Genomic DNA, 23,770 nt, shown 5'->3' with positions numbered 1-23,770 from the left:
CTTTCATCCACAGTGAAAGAGAGAATTTCTTAATCCAAAGTATCATACCATCTGATTGGACTAAGAAAGGGTACATTGATAATTGAAGTAAAACTTTCGGATGGGGTGGAATCACTTTACTCGAATCGGAGATCCAAATGACAAACGCTTTTATAACTTGATAGTCGGAGTATTCATAACTGATGTGGGATTATCTCAATACTTAACCTTACGTGCAGGTTTTTTTTGGGTTCTATCTTTGTGGGTGGAGCAAGGTCCATTATCGACGTAGGCCCAACAAACCCACTCTGATATCAAATTAAGTTTTCATCTTAAAACCAAGTGGTTCAAAATGGGATAACTTCTTATAACTCTTACACTTTATAGTCGGAGGACTTGATAGTCGGAACACCCTCACTGATTAATACTTTGTGAGACGTTTGTATTTGAGAAATAGGAGGGTACTAGTGTTAGCCTGTCTCCTTGTGAGAGCTAGGATATAAAATTTGAGGCTGTCAGTGAGTGTTATGGACACGTCATGTTCTTTGTTTTTGTTTTCATTGAAAAAGAAAAAACAATGTCGGGTCTACCAACCGATTAAAGTTCCAACGGAATCCTGTCTGAAAAAAAAACACCATTTCGATCTTGACAGCGGACACACACACACACACTCGAATTGTGGGGGAAGAGGGCAAGGCCAGTGAAGCAGCAGAGGTGGGGAAATTGGTGGCGATGCTGGTGGTGGAATCGGCAATGGTGGCTGTTTTCAGCGGAGGTATTGGGTAGGTGGTGAAGAAATGTTAGAGGTGGTTGGTTGGTAGTGGTGTTTGTTTTGTTTGTTTTCCATATGACCGGCCGGTCTCACTTAATTCCTTTCTCCTGAGTCAAGAAAAATATGCCATATTTTATTCTCGTTTTAAAGAAGTGGGACCTGGGGAAGTAAAAGGAAATTAAAGCATTTCTCAGATTTAATATAAAACGTGAAGAATTGCTTCTTTTATTTTTGGAGATTTGCTTTTAGATTGATGGAGCTAAAAATCAGTGGTCCTAGCAATGTTTTTATTTGTTCAAGTTCGATCTTCACATGTCAATGTATCAAAACATGGTTTAAGTAATCGGTATCAGATCAATCATTTGCTTTATCCATATCAATTTTACAAATCAGATGTTTCCCAAAAGTGAAGCTAAGTATCATATTAAAGAAGTTTATGTTACAAGAGAAAAAATATTTGGCCCAACGAACTCGCTTAAACTGGTTGAGGGAAAGATATCGTAATACCACTTATTTTTTGCATTGCAATAGTAAGAACACAATATTACTCGACTTCAAACAACATAAGGATCTTAGGCAACTATGGATTCAGTCTTTTTTTTCCCCTCACTTCTTCAATAGTTGAGAGGGTTCATCAAAAACTTTTGGGGTAAAAATAAGACATGTTACCTGTGGCTAGGAAGGAAATCCTTATAAAATCTGTTGCTACCTCCATCTCCTCGTATCTTTTAAATTAGCTTAGTCACTGGGAAAGGATTTTTGGATTAAATGGGATCTTTTTTGTCGTAGTAAAAGAGTGGGTGTCTGGGTTTAGAGATCTTGAGAGTTTTAATCTTGTCATGTTTGCTAGGCAATGTTGGTGTACAATGCATAATTTGGATTTCTTGCGGAATAAAGTTTTAAAGGGGAAATGCTTTCCCTACTCTTCCTTTTAGGCCTAGGTTAGTTTAAGATTCAAATAAAAAATTAAAGACACTTCCACCTTTAAATTATGGTCTGCACATTGTTAGAGACCTGTTGCTAAAAGTGCAAAAGAGTTACCTCACAAGCCTGTGTGTGCAAGGATGAGGCTTCAGTTAGGGAAAAAACAAAATCTTTTAGGCCCCTGTTTGTTTAGAGAGAAAGGTAAAGTGAGATCGTTAAGAAGATAGGACTTACATATTGGTGAGATTTTGTTAGAGTGGAAATGTTTTGGGTAAAGTTACTTTTTCAATAAATAGTTATTAAAGTCCCACTAAGAATGGTGGAATTTTGAAGTGTCACATGATGTTTCCTAAGCTTTTATAAGTTCATCACCCCAACTTAATCAAATAAAATTAGGGTGAAATTTTGAAATGTCACATCAGCATTTTTTCACCTTAATTCTCTCACTTCATCTAAATCCCCTCTAAACAAATGGTACTAGGGCTTTTGGTAGACGATTCTAATCCAAAGAAATCAGCTAGGGTATCTAAACATCTGGTAGAATGGGATTAATCGAATCCATTATGTCGAATCACAATCGATCATGACCAATCCAACGGATTGGATCAATTCTAATAAGATTTCAGTCAAATTCAAATTGGAATTGGCACAGACAGATTCGATACCCGATTCCAATTTTCATAACCTTGTTTACGAGTTACAATCCCAGATATAATCCATGTGTGGAAGTGATGCGCACGGTAGCTCTTTTCGACACGTGGACATTGTAGATTTATATATTTGCGCCAGACTAAAATTGGGGCATGTCATGATTAAGGTATCATTAGTCATTACGCACTGTAAACCTCGTATAGAGCTTAATTTTTTTTTTGGGTGCAATTTATTAAAAGAACTTATTAATTGAAATAGTTTTATTAAATAATACAAGTTTTAATATAATAAGATGGATAATGGCTCAGACTGTCTTGGGATATAATTGGTCCTTGGGCGGTGAGGCTTGTCCTCACGCTATTCCCACATCATAGTAGATGCCCAGCACCTTGGTTTCACCAGTTTCACTTCATTTGACTTAAAACTGGTCCCACTTAAGTTCGGTCAATTGCAAACCCGGATTATAAGGTCAGAGAGTTCCAAAGGTTTGGATTACCCACCCTGGCTCGTTTTGAGCCCGAACAAAACTTGGGTTGAGATACCTTAGCTTTGATGGCAGGTCAGGATTAAAAATTTCTAGACTTAAGTTAGAGTTGAGTCGGGTTAGATTTGAGGCCTTGGGCTAAGCCTCGTCTAGCCTAGCCCGATTCTATTTAAAATTATATTATAAAATATATTTTATTAAATTATAAATGTCACATTTTATTATTTAATAATTTTCCCCCTAATTTAGTCCAGCCCATGCATTTCTCCCTCCACCGTCCCTTCCCTCATGATCAGGGTCTATCAAGATTAGTCCGCCCCTTGAGGATGATCAAGGTTGGATTTTTCAAATCCTACAAGATCGGGCCAGGTCTAAACCTAGATAAAGGGGCGTAGGGTTGGGCTGCCCTAGCTAGTAGGGATAATAGCCATGATGAATGGGGCTGATTGAAAAGAATACATTCCCCTTCTTTTCACTATTGGTTAGACAATCGAGGGAGAGTCCATACGGGATTCGGCTTAGGGGGCTACCACTAGGGAGATTGGTCCCACTGTAATATTTATGTTATTATATACTTTGTACTTTTACAAAATAGAATGAAATTTGGAGGTTCACAAATAAAAATGTGTATAATGTAGCCTCGGGTTGTGGAGAATAGAACGGTTAACCGTTAATGGCCATTTTCTAATTAGATGTTAACTTAATTAAGTAACAAATGTAGCATTAGTAATATAATAGAGGTTCTAACCGTACTTTACTTTGTAACATTTTAATATTTATCATTAATTAATAAAATTAATTAAAGATAATAAGAATGATGAAAAGACAAAGACAAGGCAATCTAGTGCCGTACTATTCTTCCCTACTTTGGGTCCCACAAACCATATCTCTGTGTCGAACACTCTTAGTCCTTCCAAGATCAATCCTATCTCAGCCACCTCAAAAAGCTCAATTGGTCCAAAATATATGTCGAAATATTGGTGATAAGCGGTCAACAACGACCGGGCTTCGATTTGGGGTTCTTATCGAACCAGTACATTTTGTTATTTTCAGGTAATTTTATTTTTTTGACGAATTTATGAGCAATTATCTTGTTTGTTGTTATATTCCTTTCTGGCTCTCTTTATCTGCGTTTTAACTCTCTCTGTCTCGCATCGCATCAAGATCTCTGTTGGCAGAGGAAGTTGGGAATGCATTCTCGACCGATGATTCTTCTTTGAATTCGTCTTCATTTAAACGTTTCTGATAGAGATATTAAATTTCTGGGTGCACCTTCTGATTTTGGATGAGGGAATTCTCTAGAAAGATCTATGTGGATTGTTAATTGCTCATCCCCTGCGAATTAACAAAAACAACGCGGATGTTAGGGTTTCTGAGCAACTAATCGACGCCCTAATCGTTTCATCTCTAATCTCGGTATTTTAATTTCAGCCCTCTCCATTTTTGTATATTCTTCCACCAAATCTTCTTCTGCGCCTTAAAAGTTGTTGAATTTCCAGAGTATAATCGTCTGATCCAACAATAACTATCCATGTGAGGCTTTTCAAACTGGGGTTTCTGGTTTTCTCCACCTCTTTTAGTTTTTACCCGTTTCATCTTGTAGTTAGAAGGTAAGGTAGCGGTCAAGAATGAATCACTGTGTTCCTGATTTTGAATTAGAGGAGGAAGAGTTGAACTTTAACCCAACACCCTCGGGATTACACTGGCAGAAGAAATCGAAACTGTGAGCTGTCTCTTTCTCTCTCTCTCTCTCACTGAGCTTAATTTCCAAGCCCCTTCGTTATTTTCAATACTTATGTAGTTACTATGTTTATTTTTAATTCTAAACAGATCAGAGGAGGAAGAGTTGAACTTGAACCCCACACCCTCGGGATTACCCTGGCATAAGAAGTCGAAACTGTGAGTTTTTCCTCCGGCACTAAAAGAGCTTAATTTCAGAGTCCCTTCGTTGTTTTCAATGCTTATGTAGTTAATATGTTTGATTTTAATTCTAAACAGTCCAGAGGAAGAAGAGCTGGTGGAGCTGGTATGGCAAAATGGTCAGGTCGTTATGCAGAGCCAGAGCCATACACAGAGATCTCCCAAAAAATCTTCACAGAGAGATGCAATCTTGGACGTCCGATCGTGTGCTACGGCGGCAGAGGAAGACGCATCGCGTCATCTGTTCATGCAGGAAGACGAGATGGTCTCATGGATGCACTACCCTTATCCTCTCGAGGATTCCTTCGACCGAGACTTCTGTTCTGATCTCCTCTACACTTCTCCGACCAGAAACATCAGCCATTTGAGTAAGGTTACTCAGATTCCGGAAGAAAATAAGACTACGGCTCCGGCTCCGGCTGGTGCTCTGCCACAGGCGACTCCACGGCTGCCGCCAATACCTCTTTCGAGGCAAGCGGAACATTCGTCCAGAAAAAAATTTCGGCCGCCCGTATTGGATAAGGTGGTGAGGGAATCGACAGTTATAGATTCGAACGAGACGCCGGCAGTGGGACCCGGATCTCGGGTTTCGAACGGTGCGAGAATTTCGGCGCCGGTTTCTGGTGAGAACTTGGGGTGCGGGAGTATTGTGGGCGATGTAACGACGACGGATTTGGTGAGAGAGTTGAACTGCGAGACAACCGTGACGTCATCTTCCGCCGTCTCCGGTGGTAGTGCAGAGCAGTTAGGGAGGCCACCGACAGTTGACCGTAAACGGAAGGGAAGAGAAGAAGAAGACACCGAGAGCCACAGTGAGGTTAGTGTTTCTCACTCTCTCTTTTTTGGCTTGTGTCTATCGTGCGCTGAGGGTAATCATTGCATTGCCGATTGGCGATTGCCGATCATCGTCATTGACCTCTCCCCGCTCTGAGCCACCAAGATCTATCGGAAACTAAACTCCTGGCGCATATTAGCTACCTACCTCGCTCATCGAGAAGCGAAGCGAGTTAAGGGCCTTAAGGCTCTGTAGACAAGCGTGGTTCGGTTTCGAATGGATTACGAATGGGTGGGAGTGGGACCCACAAATTTTATGGTGAGAAAGGAGGACAGGTAGATAGAAGGTCCACAGTTCCTGACAATCTCGAACATGTCATGTATGGGGACTCTTTAGTCTTCGCTCTGATTTATAATTGAACCGCTAGCCTGTCAAGGTTTATGGGGTTATGGCTAATGATTGCTTGGTTGGGGGCCAATTTTGAGGACCATGGGCTCAATTGGCCCAATCTAGGGCCTTTGAGAACAACGGTTCTGAATATTCCACGTTACCACTTGGAGATGGGTTGATCAGTATGGGTGGGTGGGCCAAGTGGCGAAAAAAGTTTCGCCCGCGTCACTTCCCAGAATCCAACTGTTGAAACTTTGTAAGCGATGGGTGCATGGTTTGAATGAGTTCTGGTCGGCACGTGGCAATTATTGGCCGTTGAAACTTAGGGTTGCTTTTTGGTTTACGTGTGCACTATAGGGGTAGTTGGACGGGAAATGTCCGTTCTGTTCTGCAGAGAGCCATACTCGATACCTCGGAGGCTTGGATACGGTGTACGGTTGTGCCATACAGCATACAATTCAGGAATGTGTTATACCCGTTTTTGGCATCGTATAATGAAGTAGAATAATAATCTTTTCATTTTCCATTTAGGACTGAGTTTCCTTCTAACACCCTGGTGAATGGATTTGATACGTGCACGAGAGAGGGTGGAGAGAATAGAAAAAGAGAAAAATAAGAGAAAAGATAGGATGGTTTTAGCCTTTTAGGGAGGCTTAGGGGAGGAAGCCTACATCATTTCACAAGTTAGAGACTTGATTCAAGACTTTTCCCCTTTTATTCCATTTACTCTCCTTAAATAAAGGATTACAACAGATTCTCAGCTATACACTATCTCAATCCACTAACCCACATACACTGATCAACTACACTACCCTTACCTAACACGTAACATTCCACTATCCTTAGAATCGTCCATGTTCTCAAGGACAATAAAATTAAGGAAAATAAGAGCCCACTAGGATCCCATATCTTAATAAGGCAAACCCCAAATTATGAAACAAAAAGAGTAGGACTGTTTTAAGCGATGAACATCTCACTACAAATAGGCATTGTTGATGTAGGGGGATACCTAAAAACTAGGGCTCCTACATGGGTTGCTACTTAGGATGACTAATGGGTTAAAACTCATAGGACAGCAGGCAACAGAAATGGGTAGCAGCAACATATACAGACTTCTATGCATTAATAAAACATTGAAAAGTCTATGCAATAATGAACAATACAGAATAGAACTCATAGCATCATTTCCACAAACATTTGATAGGCAAAATGGGGAAGGGGAAACAATACATAAATTACCAAATCAAGTGCAGAGTCCTTTCAATACTCTAAAAAGAATTCATGTTGTACTAGTCCTAGGCATGCATTCCAATAGAGAATAAAACATAAGGAAGTATGAAGAAGATGCACCAAAACTAACAGTAGTATAAGTGCATATCAGGTCAGAAAATAAAAGGGTTCCAGATGTTTAATTAGTAAGTATGACAAGGAGGGGAAGGGAGTGATGAGCATGCATTCGGGTAGGGGAAGAGGGTAGGGTAGGGTAGGGGATGTGATAAACAGAAAAAGAAAGAAGAAAAAAACTGAGCAGGCCTGGCTGGATAAGAGGGGAAGAAGAAGGGGGGGCGGGAGAGGAACAGAAATGACTTACCTGTTGTGCTGCTGTAATAGAGTAGGAGAGAAGAAGAAGAAGAAAATCCATTTGGGGGGTTGAGGGGAGAAGATGCTCCACGCAAGAGAGAAGGAGACCCAAGAGCCAGTAGCTTCTTTCATTTCATTTCTTAACATTCAACATTACATGGCCGAATGGCCTGTACAAGCTTAAGTAGAAAAAAAAAAAAAAAACAATAGAATATTATTGATCTCCCCCTTGGGAAGACCAATACATAGGGAAGCTCATCAGCTAAGCTTCTTCCTAAGGGAGCACAAGTTCCAATAAGTCCTCCTAGTCAACTAAAGGGGCTGATCCAAGTGGGCCTAGACCAGAATTATAAATGGAACCAAAACTGAACCAAACAGAACAAAAAAAACTGAACCAAACTGAACCAAAAAAACCGAACCAAACTGAACCAAAATTACATATGACCCAAATCACAATAAAAGATTAAAAATTACTTAGGCCAGCAAAAGTACTCCAGATCAGCGCCACAATCCATTACGAAAGAAATCTCCGTCCAACCAAAGTGAGCCTGATCCAAGCTGAAGATGTTTGCGCAGTCTTCGTTGGTAAACTCTTCGAAAGTCTTTAGGAATGGGACTAATGTCCCCATCAATTCTCCCGGGCTTTGAAGAGTTCACCTCCGGTGAATAAAGACTCAAGTAGCGCTCAAGCATGTCGGGGTTGAGCTGTCGAAACTCCTCGATAGGAATCCAAGTGCAATCAATCTCCGGGCGATTATGCCACTTAACTAAGAACTCTCGGGTTCCTCCGTCACGTGAAGAAACAATCCTTTCATCAAGGATATCCTCAACTTCTTCTGTTCCTTTAACAGTTTCAGGCACAGGAGGCAAAGGGGTGGGTGGAAGTAGAGGGGCAGGAACTGAAGTGTCATCAACAATAAATGGAAAGTTCTCAAGGTCATCGGGGTAGAAAGGAGCATCAGTAGGGGTGCTGTGGTAAGGGGCAAGATCTTCAACATTGAAGATGTTACTGATTCCCATATCAGAAGGTAATTCCAAGACATAAGCATTAGCACTTACCCTTTTGAGAATTTTGAATGGACCTGCACTACGAGCATGCAATTTGCTCGCTTTTCCTTTGGAGAATCTTTGTGGCTTGATTCTCACCATCACCATATCACCTTCCTTAAATGTCTGTAGTCGTCGACGCACATCAGCCCTGGACTTGTGTTGGTCATTACTCAACGCAATCCGCTGCCTTATACCTGCATGTAAGTCATGAATATGCTGTGCAAAAGACTCGGCTGACGGGGAGGTTCTAGAGCTAGACATGGCTGGGATAAGGTCAATGGGTGCCCTGGGTTGGTAACCTAGACAGACCTCAAAAGGAGACATACCAGTAGTCCTATTCTTAGAGCCATTGAAAGCAAACTTTGCTTGGGTGAGGATTCTGTCCCAACTCTTAAGATACTCTCCAACCAAACAACGTAACAAATTTCCGTGACTCCGATTGATGACTTAAGTTTGACCATCAGTTCCTAGACTCCGATTGATGACTTAAGTTTGACCATCAGTTCCGAGACTCCGATTGATGACTTCAGTTTGACCATCAGTCTGGGGATGGAATGCAGTGGAGAAACTGAGTTTAGTACCCATCATCCGCCATAAGGTTCGCCAAAAATGGCTTGTGAATTTGACATCCCTATCAGATACTATGGTTAAAGGTAGACCATGATACTTGACAACCTCATTGAAAAAATGTTTAGCCACATTGGATGCATCAACAGTTTTTGAACATGAGATGAAATGTATCATCTTTGAAAACCTATCCACAGCCACAAAGATAGAGTCATGTCCCTTTGAAGTTTTGGGAAGACCAAGCACAAAGTCCATGCTAAGGTCTTGCCATGGAGCATGTGGCACAGGAAGGGGGGTGTACAAGCCAGTGTTCTTCTTTTGTTGCTTGGCAGACTGGCATGTGTGACACTGACTCACAATTTGAGAAACATCCCTTTTCAAACCGGGCCAAAAGAACCTATCTTCAACAAGAGTGGTGGTCTTGTCTCGACCAAAATGTCTAGCGACTCCTCCAGCATGCAATTCCCAAATCAGATAATTCTGAAGTGATGTCCTGGGAATGCATAGTTTGTCACTTTTAAACAGAAACCCATCCTTAGGAGGAAATCCGAACGAGCAATAGGAGGATCTTGATTCACTGAAGTGAAAATCTCACTAAAATCAGGACAAGTGGGATATTGGTCCTGGACTCACTCAAACCCTATTACCTCAATGCTCATTGTTTGGAGCAAAACTTTAGTTCTGTGCCTAGCACTCATGTGCTTGAACAAGATATTGACTCGACTCAACGCATCTGCTGCAGTGTTCTCAACACTAGGTCTATGCTTGAGTACAAAGGTGTACTCTTGAAGAAATTCGACCCACTTAGCATGCCTTTGATTGAGCTTTTTCTGGGCACTTAAGTATTTCAGGGCCTGGTGATCTGAAAACAACACGAACTCTTGCGGTAGCAGATAATGTCGCCAATAGCGTAGGGATTGCACAACCGCATAGAATTCTTTGTCATATGTGGAATAGTGTTGCTTGGCCTCATTTAGCTTTTCACTGAAATAAGCAACTGGGTGCCCTTCTTGTCCTAAGACACCCCCTATTCCGACACCAGAAGCGTCACAATTGACTTCAAAAACTTTGGAGAAATTTGGGAGACGTAAGATTAGTGCTTTCGTCATCAATTTCTTTATCCTCATAAAGGCCTTGGCAGCGTTTTTAGTCCATTGGAACTCCTTCCTTTTCATGCAATCTGTGACAGGAGACATGATGGAACTAAAACGATAAATGAACCTTCTGTAGAAGGTGGCTAAGCCGTGAAAGCTTCGCACCTCGTGAACATTGGTAGGCTCGGGCCATTCAACAATTGCTCTGATTTTCTCAGGATCAGTAGCTACTCCTTGAGCTGACACAATAAATCCTAAGAAAATAACTTGATTACTCATGAAGGTGCATTTCTTGAGATTGACATAAAGTTTAGCCTTCAGTAGCACCCTAAAAACTTGGTTGTAATTGATCCAAGTGAGAAAACATGGTGGTACTATAGATGAGGATGTCATCAAAGTAAACCACTAAGAATTTGCCAATGAATGGTTGAAGCACTTGATTCATAATCCTCATGAAAGTGCTCGGTGCATTGGATAAGCCAAAGGGCATAACTAACCATTCAAAAAGTCCATCCTTCGTTTTGAAGGCTGTCTTCCACTCATCCCCGGGTCTAATCCGAATTTGGTGGTACCCGCTCTTGAGGTCAATTTTTGAAAATATGGACGACCCCGCCATCATATCCAACATGTCATCAAGTCTAGGTATAGGAAACCTATACTTGACAGTGATCTTATTGATGGCTCTACTGTCGATGCACATTCTCCAAGTGCCATCCTTCTTAGGTGTGAGTAAAGCAGGTACTGCACACGGACTTAGACTATCCTTTATGAATCCCTTTTGAAGAAGCTCATCCACTTGTCGTTTAAGCTCGTGATATTCTTTAGGGTTCATACGATAGTGGGGCAGATTTGGCTAAGATGAGCCAGGAACTAGATCGATTGCGTGTTGGATTTCACGCATTGGTGGTAGCTCATTTGGTAACTCCTCAAGGAATAGTTGTTTAAATTCCTTCAACAAGGGTTGCATTTCTCTAGGAGCCTCAGTAAATTTGCTTGACGATTCAGCTTTACTTGGCTTGGGAACTAGAGCGTAGATAACCCCCAACTCTTTACACTCACTCTCAAACTGCTGTTGATTTAGAATGCTGAATGTTTTCTTTGAACCTTGCTTGGAGGTACTACCCTTGTGTTAGGGGACCTTTACTTCCTTGGGTGCACTAGGTATCAGTCTAATCTTTTTCCCTTTAAATTCAAAGACACAGGTGTTAGATTTCCCATAGTTTGTGACATCTCGGTCATACAACCAAGGTCTCCCTAAAATGATGTGGGCAACGTCCATCTCTAGGACATCGCACCAAACTCTCTCCTCATAGCCCGCAAAATGCAAAGGGACTAAACACCTAAGAGTGACAGGAATAGTAGATTGATCTACCCAAGCAACTCTATATGGCTTTGGATGGGCTTAAGGTTTGAGTCCCATTCTAGCCACAACACTTTGAGAAACCACATTCATGCAACTTCCACTGTCAATAGCGGCACGACAATTCTTACCCTGATGATAGGTGTAAGTGATGAAAATATTGGTTCGTCGCCAATCATCGTCGCTTTTGGGTTGCGAGACCATGCATCGAACAACACCTAATCGGGAGGTATTACTCTCCTCTTGTTCTTCATTAGGAATGATCTCATTTGGATTGTGATCCTCAAACTCATCATCCTGATTCTCGTCTTGGTTTTCACCTTGGTCTTCCTCTTCAAGATTCTGGTTCCCAACGTAAAGATTCCTGTTGGGGCAGTCTCTGACATAATGGCCAAATCCTTGACACTTAAAACATTGTTGTTGACCATTTTTTTTGGGTGCTGCACCCAAAATGCCCTTATCCTTGTTGTTCTCAAACTGACGAGGAGGGTTGCCAGTTGTCTTAGAGAAACTTGAAGAACCTTGAAAAGGCTTTTTGGCATTTGAATCTCCACTTTGGAAATTCTTCTATTGAGGAAAGGTCCTCATGGATGACTCAAGTTCCAAGGCAACTCTAAAAGCCTGATGGACATCTCGAACCATGTGTGGTGCCATGCGTGTTCGAATGTCTGAATTGAGTCCACTAAGGAACCCAGAAAGGGTCTGTTCAATATCTTCACGAGTACGGCTCCTGATTTTCAATTCATTGAATTTGCTCATGTACTCAGTTACAGACAACTTTCCTTGCCTATGTGTGTTCATCTCATTTAGAAGTCGAAGCCTATAGGTCATAGGCAGAAACTCCCTTTTGAGTCTCTCTTGCATTTCCACCCATGTGGACACAGGCTCAATTCCTAAGTTCTGCTCTTGGTATTCTAGTTCTGTCCAAGTTGATGTAGGGGGATACCTAAAAACTAGGGCTCCTACATGGGTTGCTACTTAGGATGACTAATGGGTTAAAACTCATAGGACAACAGGCAATAGAAATGGGTAGCAGCAGCATATACAGACTTATATGCATTAATAAAACATTGACAAGTCTATGCAATAATGAACAATACAGAATAGAACTCATAGCATCATTTCCACAAACATTTGATAGGCAAAATGAGGAAGGGGAAACAATACATAAATTACCAAATCAAGTGCAGAGTCCTTTCAATACTCTAAAAAGAATTCATGCTGTACTAGTCCTAGGCATGCATTCCAATAGAGAATAAGACATAAGGAAGTATGAAGAAGATGCACCAAAACTAACAGTAGTATAAGTGCATATCAGGTCAGAAAATAAAAGGGTTCCAGATGTTTAATTAGTAAGTATGACAAGGAGGGGAAGGGTAGTGATGAGCATGCATTCGGTTAGGGGAAGAGGGTAGGGTAGGGGATGTGATAAACAGAAAAAGAAGGAAGAAGAAAAACTGAGAAGGCCTGGCTGGATAAGAGGAGAAGAAGAAGGGGGGGGGGGGGAGAGGAACAGAAATGACTTACCTGTTGTGCTGCTGTAACAGAGTAGGAGAGAAGAAGAAGAAGAAAATCCATTTGGGGGGTTGAGGGGAGAAGATGCTCCACGCAAGAGAGGAGAAGGAGACCCAAGAGCCAATAGCTTCTTTCATTTCATTTCTTAACATTCAACATTACATGGCCGAATGGCCTGTACAAAGCTTAAGTAGAAAAAAAAAACAAAACAATAGAATATTATTGATCTCCCCCTTGGGAAGACCAATACATAGGGAAGCACATCAGCTAAGCTGTTTCCTAAGGGAGCACAAGTTCCAATAAGGCCTCCTAGTCAACTAAAGGGGCTGATCCAAGTGGGCCTGGGCCTAGACCAGAATTACAAATGGAACCAAAACTGAACCAAAAATACTGAACCAAAAAAACCGAACCAAACCGAACCAAAATTACATATGACCCAAATCACAATAAAAGATTAAAAATTACTTAGGCCAGCAAAAGTACTCCAGATCAGCGCCACAATCCATTACGAAAGAAATCTCCGTCCAACCAAAGTGAGCCTGATCCAGGCTGAAGATGTCTGCGCAGTCTTCGTTGGTAAACTCTTCGAAAGTCTTTAGGAATGGGACTGATGTCCCCATCAATTGTTGGTAGGGAATGACATCACATTTTTTCGTAATATCTTCCTCTTCACAGAGTTTGAAGCTGTAGAGATCTGTATTTTGAAGGATGCGACGCATGATCGACATTCCTTTGATTTTCTTTTCTTCTTTTTCTTCTTTGTTGGTGCTACTTCAGTTTTTAGTAGCTCAATTGCATTGGCTACCATCTCTTCCCGTGGTTTCTTCATCTCCTTTAAGGATCTTCCATTCCAAGATCGTTGGCTAACGTACGAGATTCAAGTTTGTCCAACACCTTGGCAAGTTTCTCAATGATTGTTGTTGTCCATTCTGAAGTGAACTCATGTAGCCTTACAATTTTTCGACCCTTTGATCCATCCCTAGCTCTGATACCAGTTAATACGAGAAGAGGGAAAATAGGGAAAAAAGAGAAACTAAATGTGGGAAAGAGATAAAATAGGATATAAGATGGATATCCTCTTTCTCAACGTAGAAATTGTAGGGTGATAATCTTGGTGCCTTTCTCATTCAAATATAACTATTTAATAGGATTACATGGCAACCGTTACAACTCCTTACAGTTATCTTATGTTCTACCACTCCTACCACGTATCCTAGTCACATACTAACCTAACATACCTAATTACCATAATATAATAACTTATTACACGACTAAACAAATACACCCCATAATCCCAACCGAACCTGCTATCCACCAACCCATGCATGTAACAGGATTCCCATCATCCTAGTGTTCATAAACTCCTCCTTGGTTTTAGTATGTTCCTCAAAATACCCTCTGATACTCCCTGCATGCATTTGAAGCCGCCTCAGTGTATAGATTTCATTCAACATGGCTGAAGGAAAAACTCGGTCCTTCTATTTATTATCAAGGATTAAGTTTCCTTCCACCAGTGTGATGTGAGGCTAGGATTGGACTCAGGGTTTATCATTATCTGTTGCCTTCTATTTATTAAGTTACAAATACCTTTCTTTAGTCCAATTGGAGGGTCAAATGATCTAGATGAAGAGAGGTTGAATTGTTTAAAGCTAGGTCCTATTATTAGACTCGGGAGGAGAAGAGAAATGTAACAAATTATGGTAAAAATTGGAGGAGAGTTTTTGTCCATCTACAATCGAAGTAAAATCCCCTGATGAGAGGATTGGATGGTGTGCAGAGGGAATTTGGGAACTGTGAAAAGATATTTACTTTGTACAATAGGGGGCAGATCATTTATGATCTTAGATGAGTGGACTTTGTTTAACATATAGTGTAGGAAAACTTTTCCAAAATTTGGCCCACAAACAAATTGTTTTACTTAATTGTAGATTGAGTATGAGTCAAATCTAAGTCAAATGCAATCATTTAACCTCTCATATATTGGGGTTCTGTCCTTGTTGGACGACTCTGATTGGGTTCTATCTGTTCACATACAAAAGAGACCTTGGGCTCTATCTGTTCACAAAATTTCAGTCATATCAACATACCTATGGGTGCTGGTGTAGTCCATAAATTTTCTTTATCTTAAAAAAAGTCCATAGATTTTGGACATGTGAAGGAGCCATAATTGTCCTGATCCAGAAGAGAAAGCTACTTAATGCCCTTGTTCTTCTTTTGAGCAAGAGAACGTTAACTGGTCATGTAGCCCCTGCACCAGCGTGGGAGCCATTGAGAGTGTGCACAGAGGCATTAGTTTTGATGGGATTTTCGATTTCAATGGGGGGTCTGGTGGTCTTTTCATGCGCTTTTGTGCCTAGGTGCAGGAACCATGTGACTAGTTAGCCTTCTCTTTCCTTTTCGTTTTTTAGGTGGAAAGAGGAAAGGGAGGGGGGTAGGTTAAGTACTTAATTGTTCATCATGAGTGTTGTTAGAAGCACCTTTTACAGAGCACAGATGAAAATATCAAATGCTCAGTTTCAGTTTATGATTGAGATTGGCTGGGATACAGGTTGATTGACGTATTGTTTTAATGCTGGCTTTTGGCTTTCTATTGCAAAAGGATGTGGAATCCATGGATGAAAAGAAACAAGCTCGTGGGTCGACATCAGCTAGAAGAGCTCGTGCTGCCGAGGTCCACAATCTCTCTGAGAGGGTCTGCTCTTTCTCCACTCACTCATCTATGTTATTTTTACACCTGCGTTTACATAGTTAAATTTTCTCTCTATTTGTTACGTCCTAATCTCATGCCTAATCTCAATCAACTGAGCGGGAATGACTGACTTCATTATTGGGAGGTGCAGCAACGTGCACCTGTTATCTATAAACCTTACTGATCTCTTGCACAGCTTTCATGAAGTGATGGGAATCTCAGCACTGACCATCCACATAAAAGTTTCATTAAGTTTGATTTATTTCATTCTTACACTGGATGTTCTTCTCATGCAGAAGCGTCGAGATAGGATAAATGAGAAGATGAAGGCCTTGCAAGAACTCATACCTCGATGCAACAAGGTCATTACTCTCATTCATGGATACATCCATTTGGTGACAAATGGAGTAGTTATTAATATCTAGTCTTGAAGTTTTAATTTTTCTTTTTCCAAATTCCAGTCAGACAAAGCTTCAATGCTGGACGAGGCAATAGAGTACTTGAAGTCTTTACAGTTACAAGTGCAGGTATGATGTTTCTAACTTCTTACCTGCTTCCTTCTCAAACACCCCCGCTCACCAAACCACCTCCCCCCCACCCTCCCCAAAAAAAAAAAAAAACCGTATTCTCTCCCTTTCCCACTCTGGGATTTTTTGTGCATATGTCCTGAATGTTTTGTCATTTTTACCTAGATACAATACAATAAAATACATATATACATATATATATTTCTTATTTATATAATCCTTGACTCATCGTTCTCTATTGAAATCACTTTTCTTTTTGGGTGGATAAAATTTTTATTACACCCAAAGGGAGAAAAGAGAATTATAACTCAGCTGAGAAACCAGTAACCAAAATCCAAGCAGGCAACACTGGGGAAGACAAAGCAGTCACAGCCCTAAGCTGGTTGAAACAAAGCAATAAAATATACAAGGGGGGAGGGAAACAAACAAACACCACTAGGGACAGGGAAGAGAACTGAAGGGGGAAATCCCAAGCCGAAACAATCCACCTGTTTCTCCCACTCTCCTTGCAAGGAGCAATAAACAAGATAGCTTTCTGTTGGACCTTAAAACTCTATCGAAATCTTACATAGAATTCTTCCCTATACCAGGTTCCTTCATGAATGAAATATGAGGGAATATTTTTGTCATTGAAACCTTCAAATTAATGGTTGATGTTTTCTTTCATGGCAATGGTATTGTTTGCTACCGTTTCACCTAAAAACTCAAACTGTTAGGAAAGGGCAGGCATCAATGTATACATCAAGTCATCAACACTCCTCCGCAGATGTAGGCCAAGATCTCATGGTCCTTGCACATGGAGCTCACAGGACATTTCCTTTGTGTGGCACCGAGGGAGAAGACATGTTGGGAAAAACTCTTCCAATGCACTTCCCAGGAGTTGAACACTTGACCTCCCTGCTCTGATATCATGTTTGCTACTGTTTCACCTAAAAGCTCGAACTGTTAGGAAAGGGCAGCATCAATGTATAGATCAACAGGTATAGATGCCAAATATCAGGCCCGAGTTTGGGGCAATGTCTTGCCTCAACTTTACTTTGGTTCCCAGAACCTTGGGCTGACTGTGACAAATTTGAGGTTGGGCCAATGTCAGCCCAAAAGATGCCACAGAACTATTGATGTTGTCTGGAGTTGATTGTTGGGAAATGAGGAAACTGTATACACATAAAATGTGCTCAAGTAGACATGAGCATATTGAAATGGGGACTAACTAGACAAGGAAGGAAAGAATTAAAGTTGAATATATTGAAGGAAACTTAGGAGTGGCACCAATGGGTAGGTGACGAGTTGGAAAAGGATAACGGTGCTTATGAGTGAACAGATGCTATGGCTTTGAGTGGATTGGAATGTCTGACAGGATGTAGTAGACCCTGAGTAATTTATATAGGGCTTAGTTGAGTTGAGTTGAGGACTTGAGATTACACCACAATTCAGCTGTAGTAGTTCTGTCTACATGTGTGATGAATTTTAAAGATCTCAAATTCATTGTCTGGCTTAGATCGGAGAGAGTGAGATAAGATTAAGACTAGAGACTTCTAAGATGAGGTGGAATGTCACAGTTTATACTCTCATCCTACATTGCTTGGTGCTGTGATTTAGGGTCTTAAAGAAGTATCTTATTAATAGAAAATAATGCACTGAAAATCAGTTTAGTGATGATTACTCTTTATCTTGTTTAAATCCCCAAAAGAATGGCAAGTTGAAATCACCCAACAGAGGATTCTGGTCTTGATTTTCATATGAGAGCAGTCTCTGTAGGAAAAAATCATAGAAGGGCTACCAAAGGACAAGACAATATCATATTGTTCATGCACACCATGATGAGCCAATCGTGGTTGGTGGTCATGATTTACTCCATATATTCCTATCTGACTGTCCAACACTATATTTTCCAGTTCATTCAAAAAAATTTCAATTTGGTGCCTTAGGTACCATCCAACTCACTGAGATCTCTAATGCATGAAATATTGTGCTGATTCTAATTTGGAACAAGTAGACAGTGATTGCCAACCTGCTCAAGCTAGTGAATCTTCTTTTCCCTATAATTTATAGTACTGAAGCTCGTGTTCATTCTCTTCAAATTTAAAGAGACTGAAACCTTCTCCTTCCACATCAGATTACAAGTTGTGAGCTCTAGGTCTCAATAATGTGGTTAGATAGTTATATCTTTACCAATATTCAAAGGACATCTAGAACAGAAATTAAGTATTGTCCTAAAAAAAGGTCATCTAGGTGTGCTCTCTATACTGCACTCTTACAATTGAGGTCCCCCACCTCGACTAGTTTCGTAGTGGTGCCATTGTATGCTTAAAACCGTGATACGAACTTTTAGCTAAGTAAGAGTGACTTTAATACTGACAGAGAGACAGGGAGAGAATTAAACACTGATGAGTGGAACAATGAGGTAGGTGTCATATGTAGTCTCTTTCCAACCCAAGAGAAGAACAAGGACCACCAAAGGTGGTAGCTGCTATAGGAGAAGGTAGAGTTACCATGTCCTTCTACAGTATCTGATAAATGTTCTTTCTAGTGAGACTTCCGAATTTCCATCTTCTTGCCAAGGCACGTATACCTTCATTTACTAATAAGGAAATTCCAATGAATTTCGTCTTTCTTCAGTTTCTCATTTGTCCAGATATATGCATGCATCTATGCATATAATCTTAGGGGCGCTGTTTTCTGGGTGGGACGCAGGGGCCACGCCACGCGCGCCAGCCAATGAGAGTGTACGTGGTGGCACAAAAGGGGGCAGAATTTCCGCCATACATGGGGAGCATGACGGTCATTCCGGCCCCTGTTGTGTGTGGGCATGGCCCCTGCGTCCCACGCAGAAAACATTCTCCCATAATTTTATCCCTGAAGCGTTACCAATATATAATTGAAGTCACTGAGCATCTTTGAGAATCAGGGACAAAAGTTTTTTTTCGTTTCTGCATGCAACACACCATCATGATGCTTTTTCCCCCCTGTTTTTTTAAGTATATTGCTGTTTCAACCACCAGTTTTTGTTATTTTCTTCTGTTTGGTACTGTGCATAATTCATCATTACCTTATGAGAGGAATCCTAACCATTTTGAGCAGATGATGTCTATGGGATGCAGCATGGTTCCTATGATGTTCCCCAGTGTCCAGCACTTCATGCCTCCAATGGGGATGGGAATAGGGATGGGGATGGGTATGGGCATGGATATGGGTATGAGCAGACCAATGCTGCCATTTCCTCCGGTATTAGCTGGCTCAACCATGCCTAATCCAGCTGCAGCAGCTCATCTTAGTCCAAGTCTCCCTTTGCCTCCATTTCATCTACCCGCTGTATCTACTTCTGATCTATCCAGAATGCAAGCAGCGCCAAACCAGTCAGATCCAGCAATCATGAACTCAATTGGCATCCAGAGTCTCAACCAGCATCAGGTCCCGAGTTTTGTTAATCCATATCAACACTACATTTCCCTCCACCAGATGCAAGTATCACCTCCTCAGGTTTGTGTAATCACTCGTGATCTTTAACATCAGTCTTGGCTACATTTGTTCTCACCAGGCATCAGCATATCAAAACCATCACCTTAAAAAAATTACCATCGTTGCACTATTGCAGAGATTCTGCGCAATTAGAAATCATGTTTTTCTGGCTGAACATCACTTGAATGTAGAGATAATATCCAGACTGGTTTCTCAAAGCTCCACAAAGAAATATATCTTTACCTGCTAATGGTTGATCTCTAGCCCGCTTGCTAGTCCAAAAACACATATACCTCTTAGGCAGTAAAAATCCTGTTTATGTGGCAAAACATCACAGCATCGGGATGCACATATGCAGACACAACGATGCTCTGATATGGATCTTTGGAAGATGCCTGTGAGATGCACGTAGGTGGCCAGATATGACAATGCTCTAATGTGGCTCTCTGGTAGATGCCTGCTTGGTGCATTGTTGATCGCTGGATTCATAACATAGACTGGACTTAAAAACCCACCTTTGTGGGCTTACTAACAACTAAACAACCAGCAATCCACAACCCCAGCTCCCATATTTTCTGCCTCATATCTTTGTCCTGTGGAAGTTGAACCAAACTACAAATTACTGCACTGAGAAATGATGATTTAATCCTTGCAGGTCCAAGCCATTGCCCGGCCAAGCACCAGTAAGGGAGTTGATACTCCTGAAAATCATCAGTCTGGTAGGTTAATTGATTTCTTAAAGTATTATTTTGGTCTCTTAATTTTCATCGACTTGAATTAACTGTTAAGTTAGATCTCATATAAGAAGAAAAATAAGAGATTTATAACATATTATTTTTTGGACTGTATAGTATGGTCTGGTTTTGATCTATGATTTGATCTTGTAGACTGTAATTATAGTTTCTTTATGCACAACAGCACTTCTTACAGACATATACAAAGGTGCAGGTCCCCACCCTTGAATGAACCTCACCTTAAAGATTATGGGAACATCTCAGTTTGATTTTGCATACTTTCTTGTAGATCCAATAGTAGGATCCTCCCAACTGGGAAATTATTTTGGCCAAGAAGTTCTTATGTTGTGGTAACCATTGACTAGTTGACTGGTGCATTGCTATTTTTCAAGTGTTATGCAATGCCTTGGCATATAGGTCTTGATTTAGTGCATCCAACAAGACTCTTAAGTAGGATAAATATATTCTCTGTTGTGCATTGCAGGTTGAAATATTGGGAAGATAGGTAGTGGAACTGTCGAAGGCACTGCCTGCAAAGTTTTGTAGAGAGAGAGAGAGAGAGAGAGAGCAGTACCTCTTGAGACGGTCAGTTGAGCAGTACCACTTGAGACGGTCAGGCTCAACTGACTATTCAAATTTAATGCGGCTAACTTGTAATTATTTCCTTCTTGGTTTTCTCCTTTATTATCCATGTGAATTTCTTTTCTTTTCAGTGTTCTAGTTGTATGAGTTTTGTTTGATGATCATGGGTGAGTTTTGGGTGGTTCCAAAATTAGAAGGGCGACATCATTTTCAGTTCATCTACAGAGGGATGATGGGTTATGGTTGATGGTTTTGGTTGAAATTGCAGTTGTACGCTTGCAACTTGAAAGTGTATACAGGCTCATAACAAGTAGAACCGATATGCACAATGCAGAGCTCAACTCCTGTGTCCTCCATTTGTGATAACATTTACACAACTTCTACTTGACATTGGAAGAATTGATGCATTTTACGCAACTTCTACTCCACATTGGGGGAAGAATTGATACATTTTGTAATGCATTTGTGAGAGTTCATGCTTCATAGCAGGATTAAACATTGTTCAAGCTGTTTCTGATAGGATTGCAGATGGGTAGGGTATGGGTTGAACTTCTTTATCCTTACCCTCCAGGATACAGGCAAGATATGCCATTACCAAGGTGGCTAAAGGACTATGAAACTTAGTTTGCAACCCTAGTTGCTGGTGTGCTGTCTAAGCAGTCAACAAACTAAAAGAGAGTGCCAGGCACTAGTTCATGCTATGCACACTGATTCTGTCTCACCAAATGAGATGCTAAATTTGGCGATGGGAAATTATATTCCTGGGGATCAAATAAAAGGAAATGATGCCCAAAGATTTAAAGGTCCAAAATATATAGCTTTGGCTATGGATCATTTATATTATCAACTAATGAATAGAATTTAAAGGTCCAAAGTATATAGTTTTGGCTTTTTATTTTCTTGATTCCAATTTGAATAAAACAAAGATGAAAGGTTTTATACAGTCATATGTGAAATACGGTTAATATTTTAGTTGTTGGATAAGAATAATCGATTTTCGTGTACCGATTCAATGGTTGAAATGTTGATTATGTTTCATACATGATCCTTTTTTTCCATGAGTATCCTTTCTTCTACTCAAGAGAAAATGACGCAAGACAAAGAAAAAGGCAAAATTCCTAAAAACTGAATATCCGGTCTAGCATAACTCAAACTATATACAAGAAGTATGCTCAGTTGAACTTCAAAATTATAATACCCCAAAAAAACTGATTGCAGGGTGCTCTCTGGCAAAAAGTGCAGCTACTCAAAGATTTTCATTTTTTCCAAACAAATCTCCCATCATCAGTGCAGGCAGCTCTCTGCTTAGTTTTTATGCTTTTTGAGATTTGTCTCTTTGATAATGGTAATGCCGAAGGTGAATTCAAGGGGATTTTCTTGTATAATCTATACGTTAATTTTGTACTTCTATTTTATTTTTAATATATTCTTTGCTAACATTTAGCATAAATAAAAAACAGGAAAGAGAACGCCACCTAGTTGTGCTATGCACGCCACCTCTGCATCCAGACGCAGGGGCAAGCGAAATGACCACTGCAGCCCTGGTCGTTTCCATCTTTCCATGGGTTTGCAATGGTCATTATACGTGCCCCTGTGTCTGGGCCGAGGGGCGGCGTGTGCTGCACGATCGGGTGGCGTTCTTTCTCCCAAAAATAAAGCTGATTTTTTTTAAAAAAATAAACTTTTTATCTAAATAACACCTATGCATTTGATTTTCCCTTGTTTGATTCTCAACCCTTATTTTAGTTGATAAGATAGAGTTTTTAAAAACAAAATAACTTATTGTTAAGTCATTATTACAAGACGTCATTGTCTTACACATTTTTCGAATACACATTTGGAATGATTAGTTTTACTATCATTGCAAAAAAAGTATGTTAAATTATATGATAAAAAAAATATTTTTTCCTAAAAGAATGCTCTTTAACTAACACCTTGTGATTAATTTTTTTGGGAGAAAGCTACCTGGTCGCGTGTGGCACGTGACCCTTGCGTCCAAACACAGTGCCATGTTAAATGATCATCTCGCCCTCATTGAAAGGCGGAAATTCCTGAAGGTTCAATGATCAATTTGTCCGGCAGTGTGTGTGTGTCTGGGTGGTGCATGCAAACTTTCTGGGGGGTACATTTGCGTGTATTAGCGCGCACCGATAGCAGCGTGGAATCAGTATGGATTATAAGATGTTACAATCATCCATCTATCTTGAACTCAAAGGAAGATGTGTGTAAAACAAAACCATATATAACAAGCCAACAATATTTAATAGCTTCTCAGACATGGAGGACATAGATTGACGAACACCATTAACAAGCATCAAAGGTTGAAAATTAAGAACTTACTTTTTTAAAGGAAGGGGGGGGGGGGGAATAGGGAGGGAGAAAGATACCAGCCAAGAGACTCAAACTCGAGACCTCCTGGTGAGCATGGACATGAAGCGCACCACAGCTCACCAACTACAATAGACCGCAGGATTAGGCCATTGATTTTGTTGTGGAGTTTTTTCCAATTATTTATTTAGTTTTTGTGCCTCCATTTAATTGGAAAAGGCTATGACCAGACCAATCGCTGACCTTTTTAAAGGATCCATGTCTAGCATGGCCGGCGTATATGCCATCCTTTCTCACCCTGTAAAAATAGTCTCGGGCATGATATCCGGGCTGTGTACCGGCATCATAGACTCGGTAACCGGCATGAACATTGTTCCCGTTGTTCACCC

General features: G+C 40.6%; 1 protein-coding gene and 1 long non-coding RNA gene across 2 annotated transcripts; one reads left to right on the top strand and one right to left on the bottom strand.

Moving 5' to 3' along the window:
* The first annotated feature begins 4,270 nt into the window (after nt 1-4,270).
* On the top strand, nt 4,271-21,128 carry LOC122667890 (transcription factor PIF1-like). The gene is made up of 9 exons (XM_043864366.1): nt 4,271-4,308; nt 4,357-4,533; nt 4,809-5,547; nt 15,662-15,754; nt 16,048-16,113; nt 16,213-16,278; nt 19,360-19,758; nt 20,393-20,456; nt 20,956-21,128. The coding sequence occupies exons 2-9, from the start codon at nt 4,439-4,441 to the stop codon at nt 20,958-20,960; spliced, it is 1,527 nt and encodes a 508-aa protein (XP_043720301.1). The 5' UTR covers nt 4,271-4,308; nt 4,357-4,438; the 3' UTR covers nt 20,961-21,128.
* Nucleotides 16,489-16,956, bottom strand: LOC122667892. Its single transcript, XR_006333872.1, has 3 exons — nt 16,847-16,956; nt 16,780-16,783; nt 16,489-16,525 (listed from the first exon to the last, which is right to left on the bottom strand). It is a non-coding gene; the product is annotated as an uncharacterized LOC122667892 (long non-coding RNA).
* Nucleotides 21,129-23,770: the final 2,642 nt, after the last annotated feature.

The sequence above is a fragment of the Telopea speciosissima genome, chromosome 7 (genome assembly GCF_018873765.1).
Source record: "Telopea speciosissima isolate NSW1024214 ecotype Mountain lineage chromosome 7, Tspe_v1, whole genome shotgun sequence".
In the NCBI taxonomy this organism is placed as follows: domain Eukaryota; kingdom Viridiplantae; phylum Streptophyta; class Magnoliopsida; order Proteales; family Proteaceae; genus Telopea; species Telopea speciosissima.
This window is presented reverse-complemented; position numbering and strand designations above follow the sequence as displayed.

Bases quoted from the DNA above. Each gene is read 5' to 3' on its own strand.
- LOC122667890 (XM_043864366.1), top strand. From the start codon at position 4,439: ATGAATCACTGTGTTCCTGATTTTGAATTAGAGGAGGAAGAGTTGAAC. The intron at 4,534-4,808 runs GTGAGCTGTCTC...AATTCTAAACAG, and splicing joins TGGCAGAAGAAATCGAAACT to TCCAGAGGAAGAAGAGCTGG. The intron at 5,548-15,661 runs GTTAGTGTTTCT...CTATTGCAAAAG, and splicing joins ACACCGAGAGCCACAGTGAG to GATGTGGAATCCATGGATGA.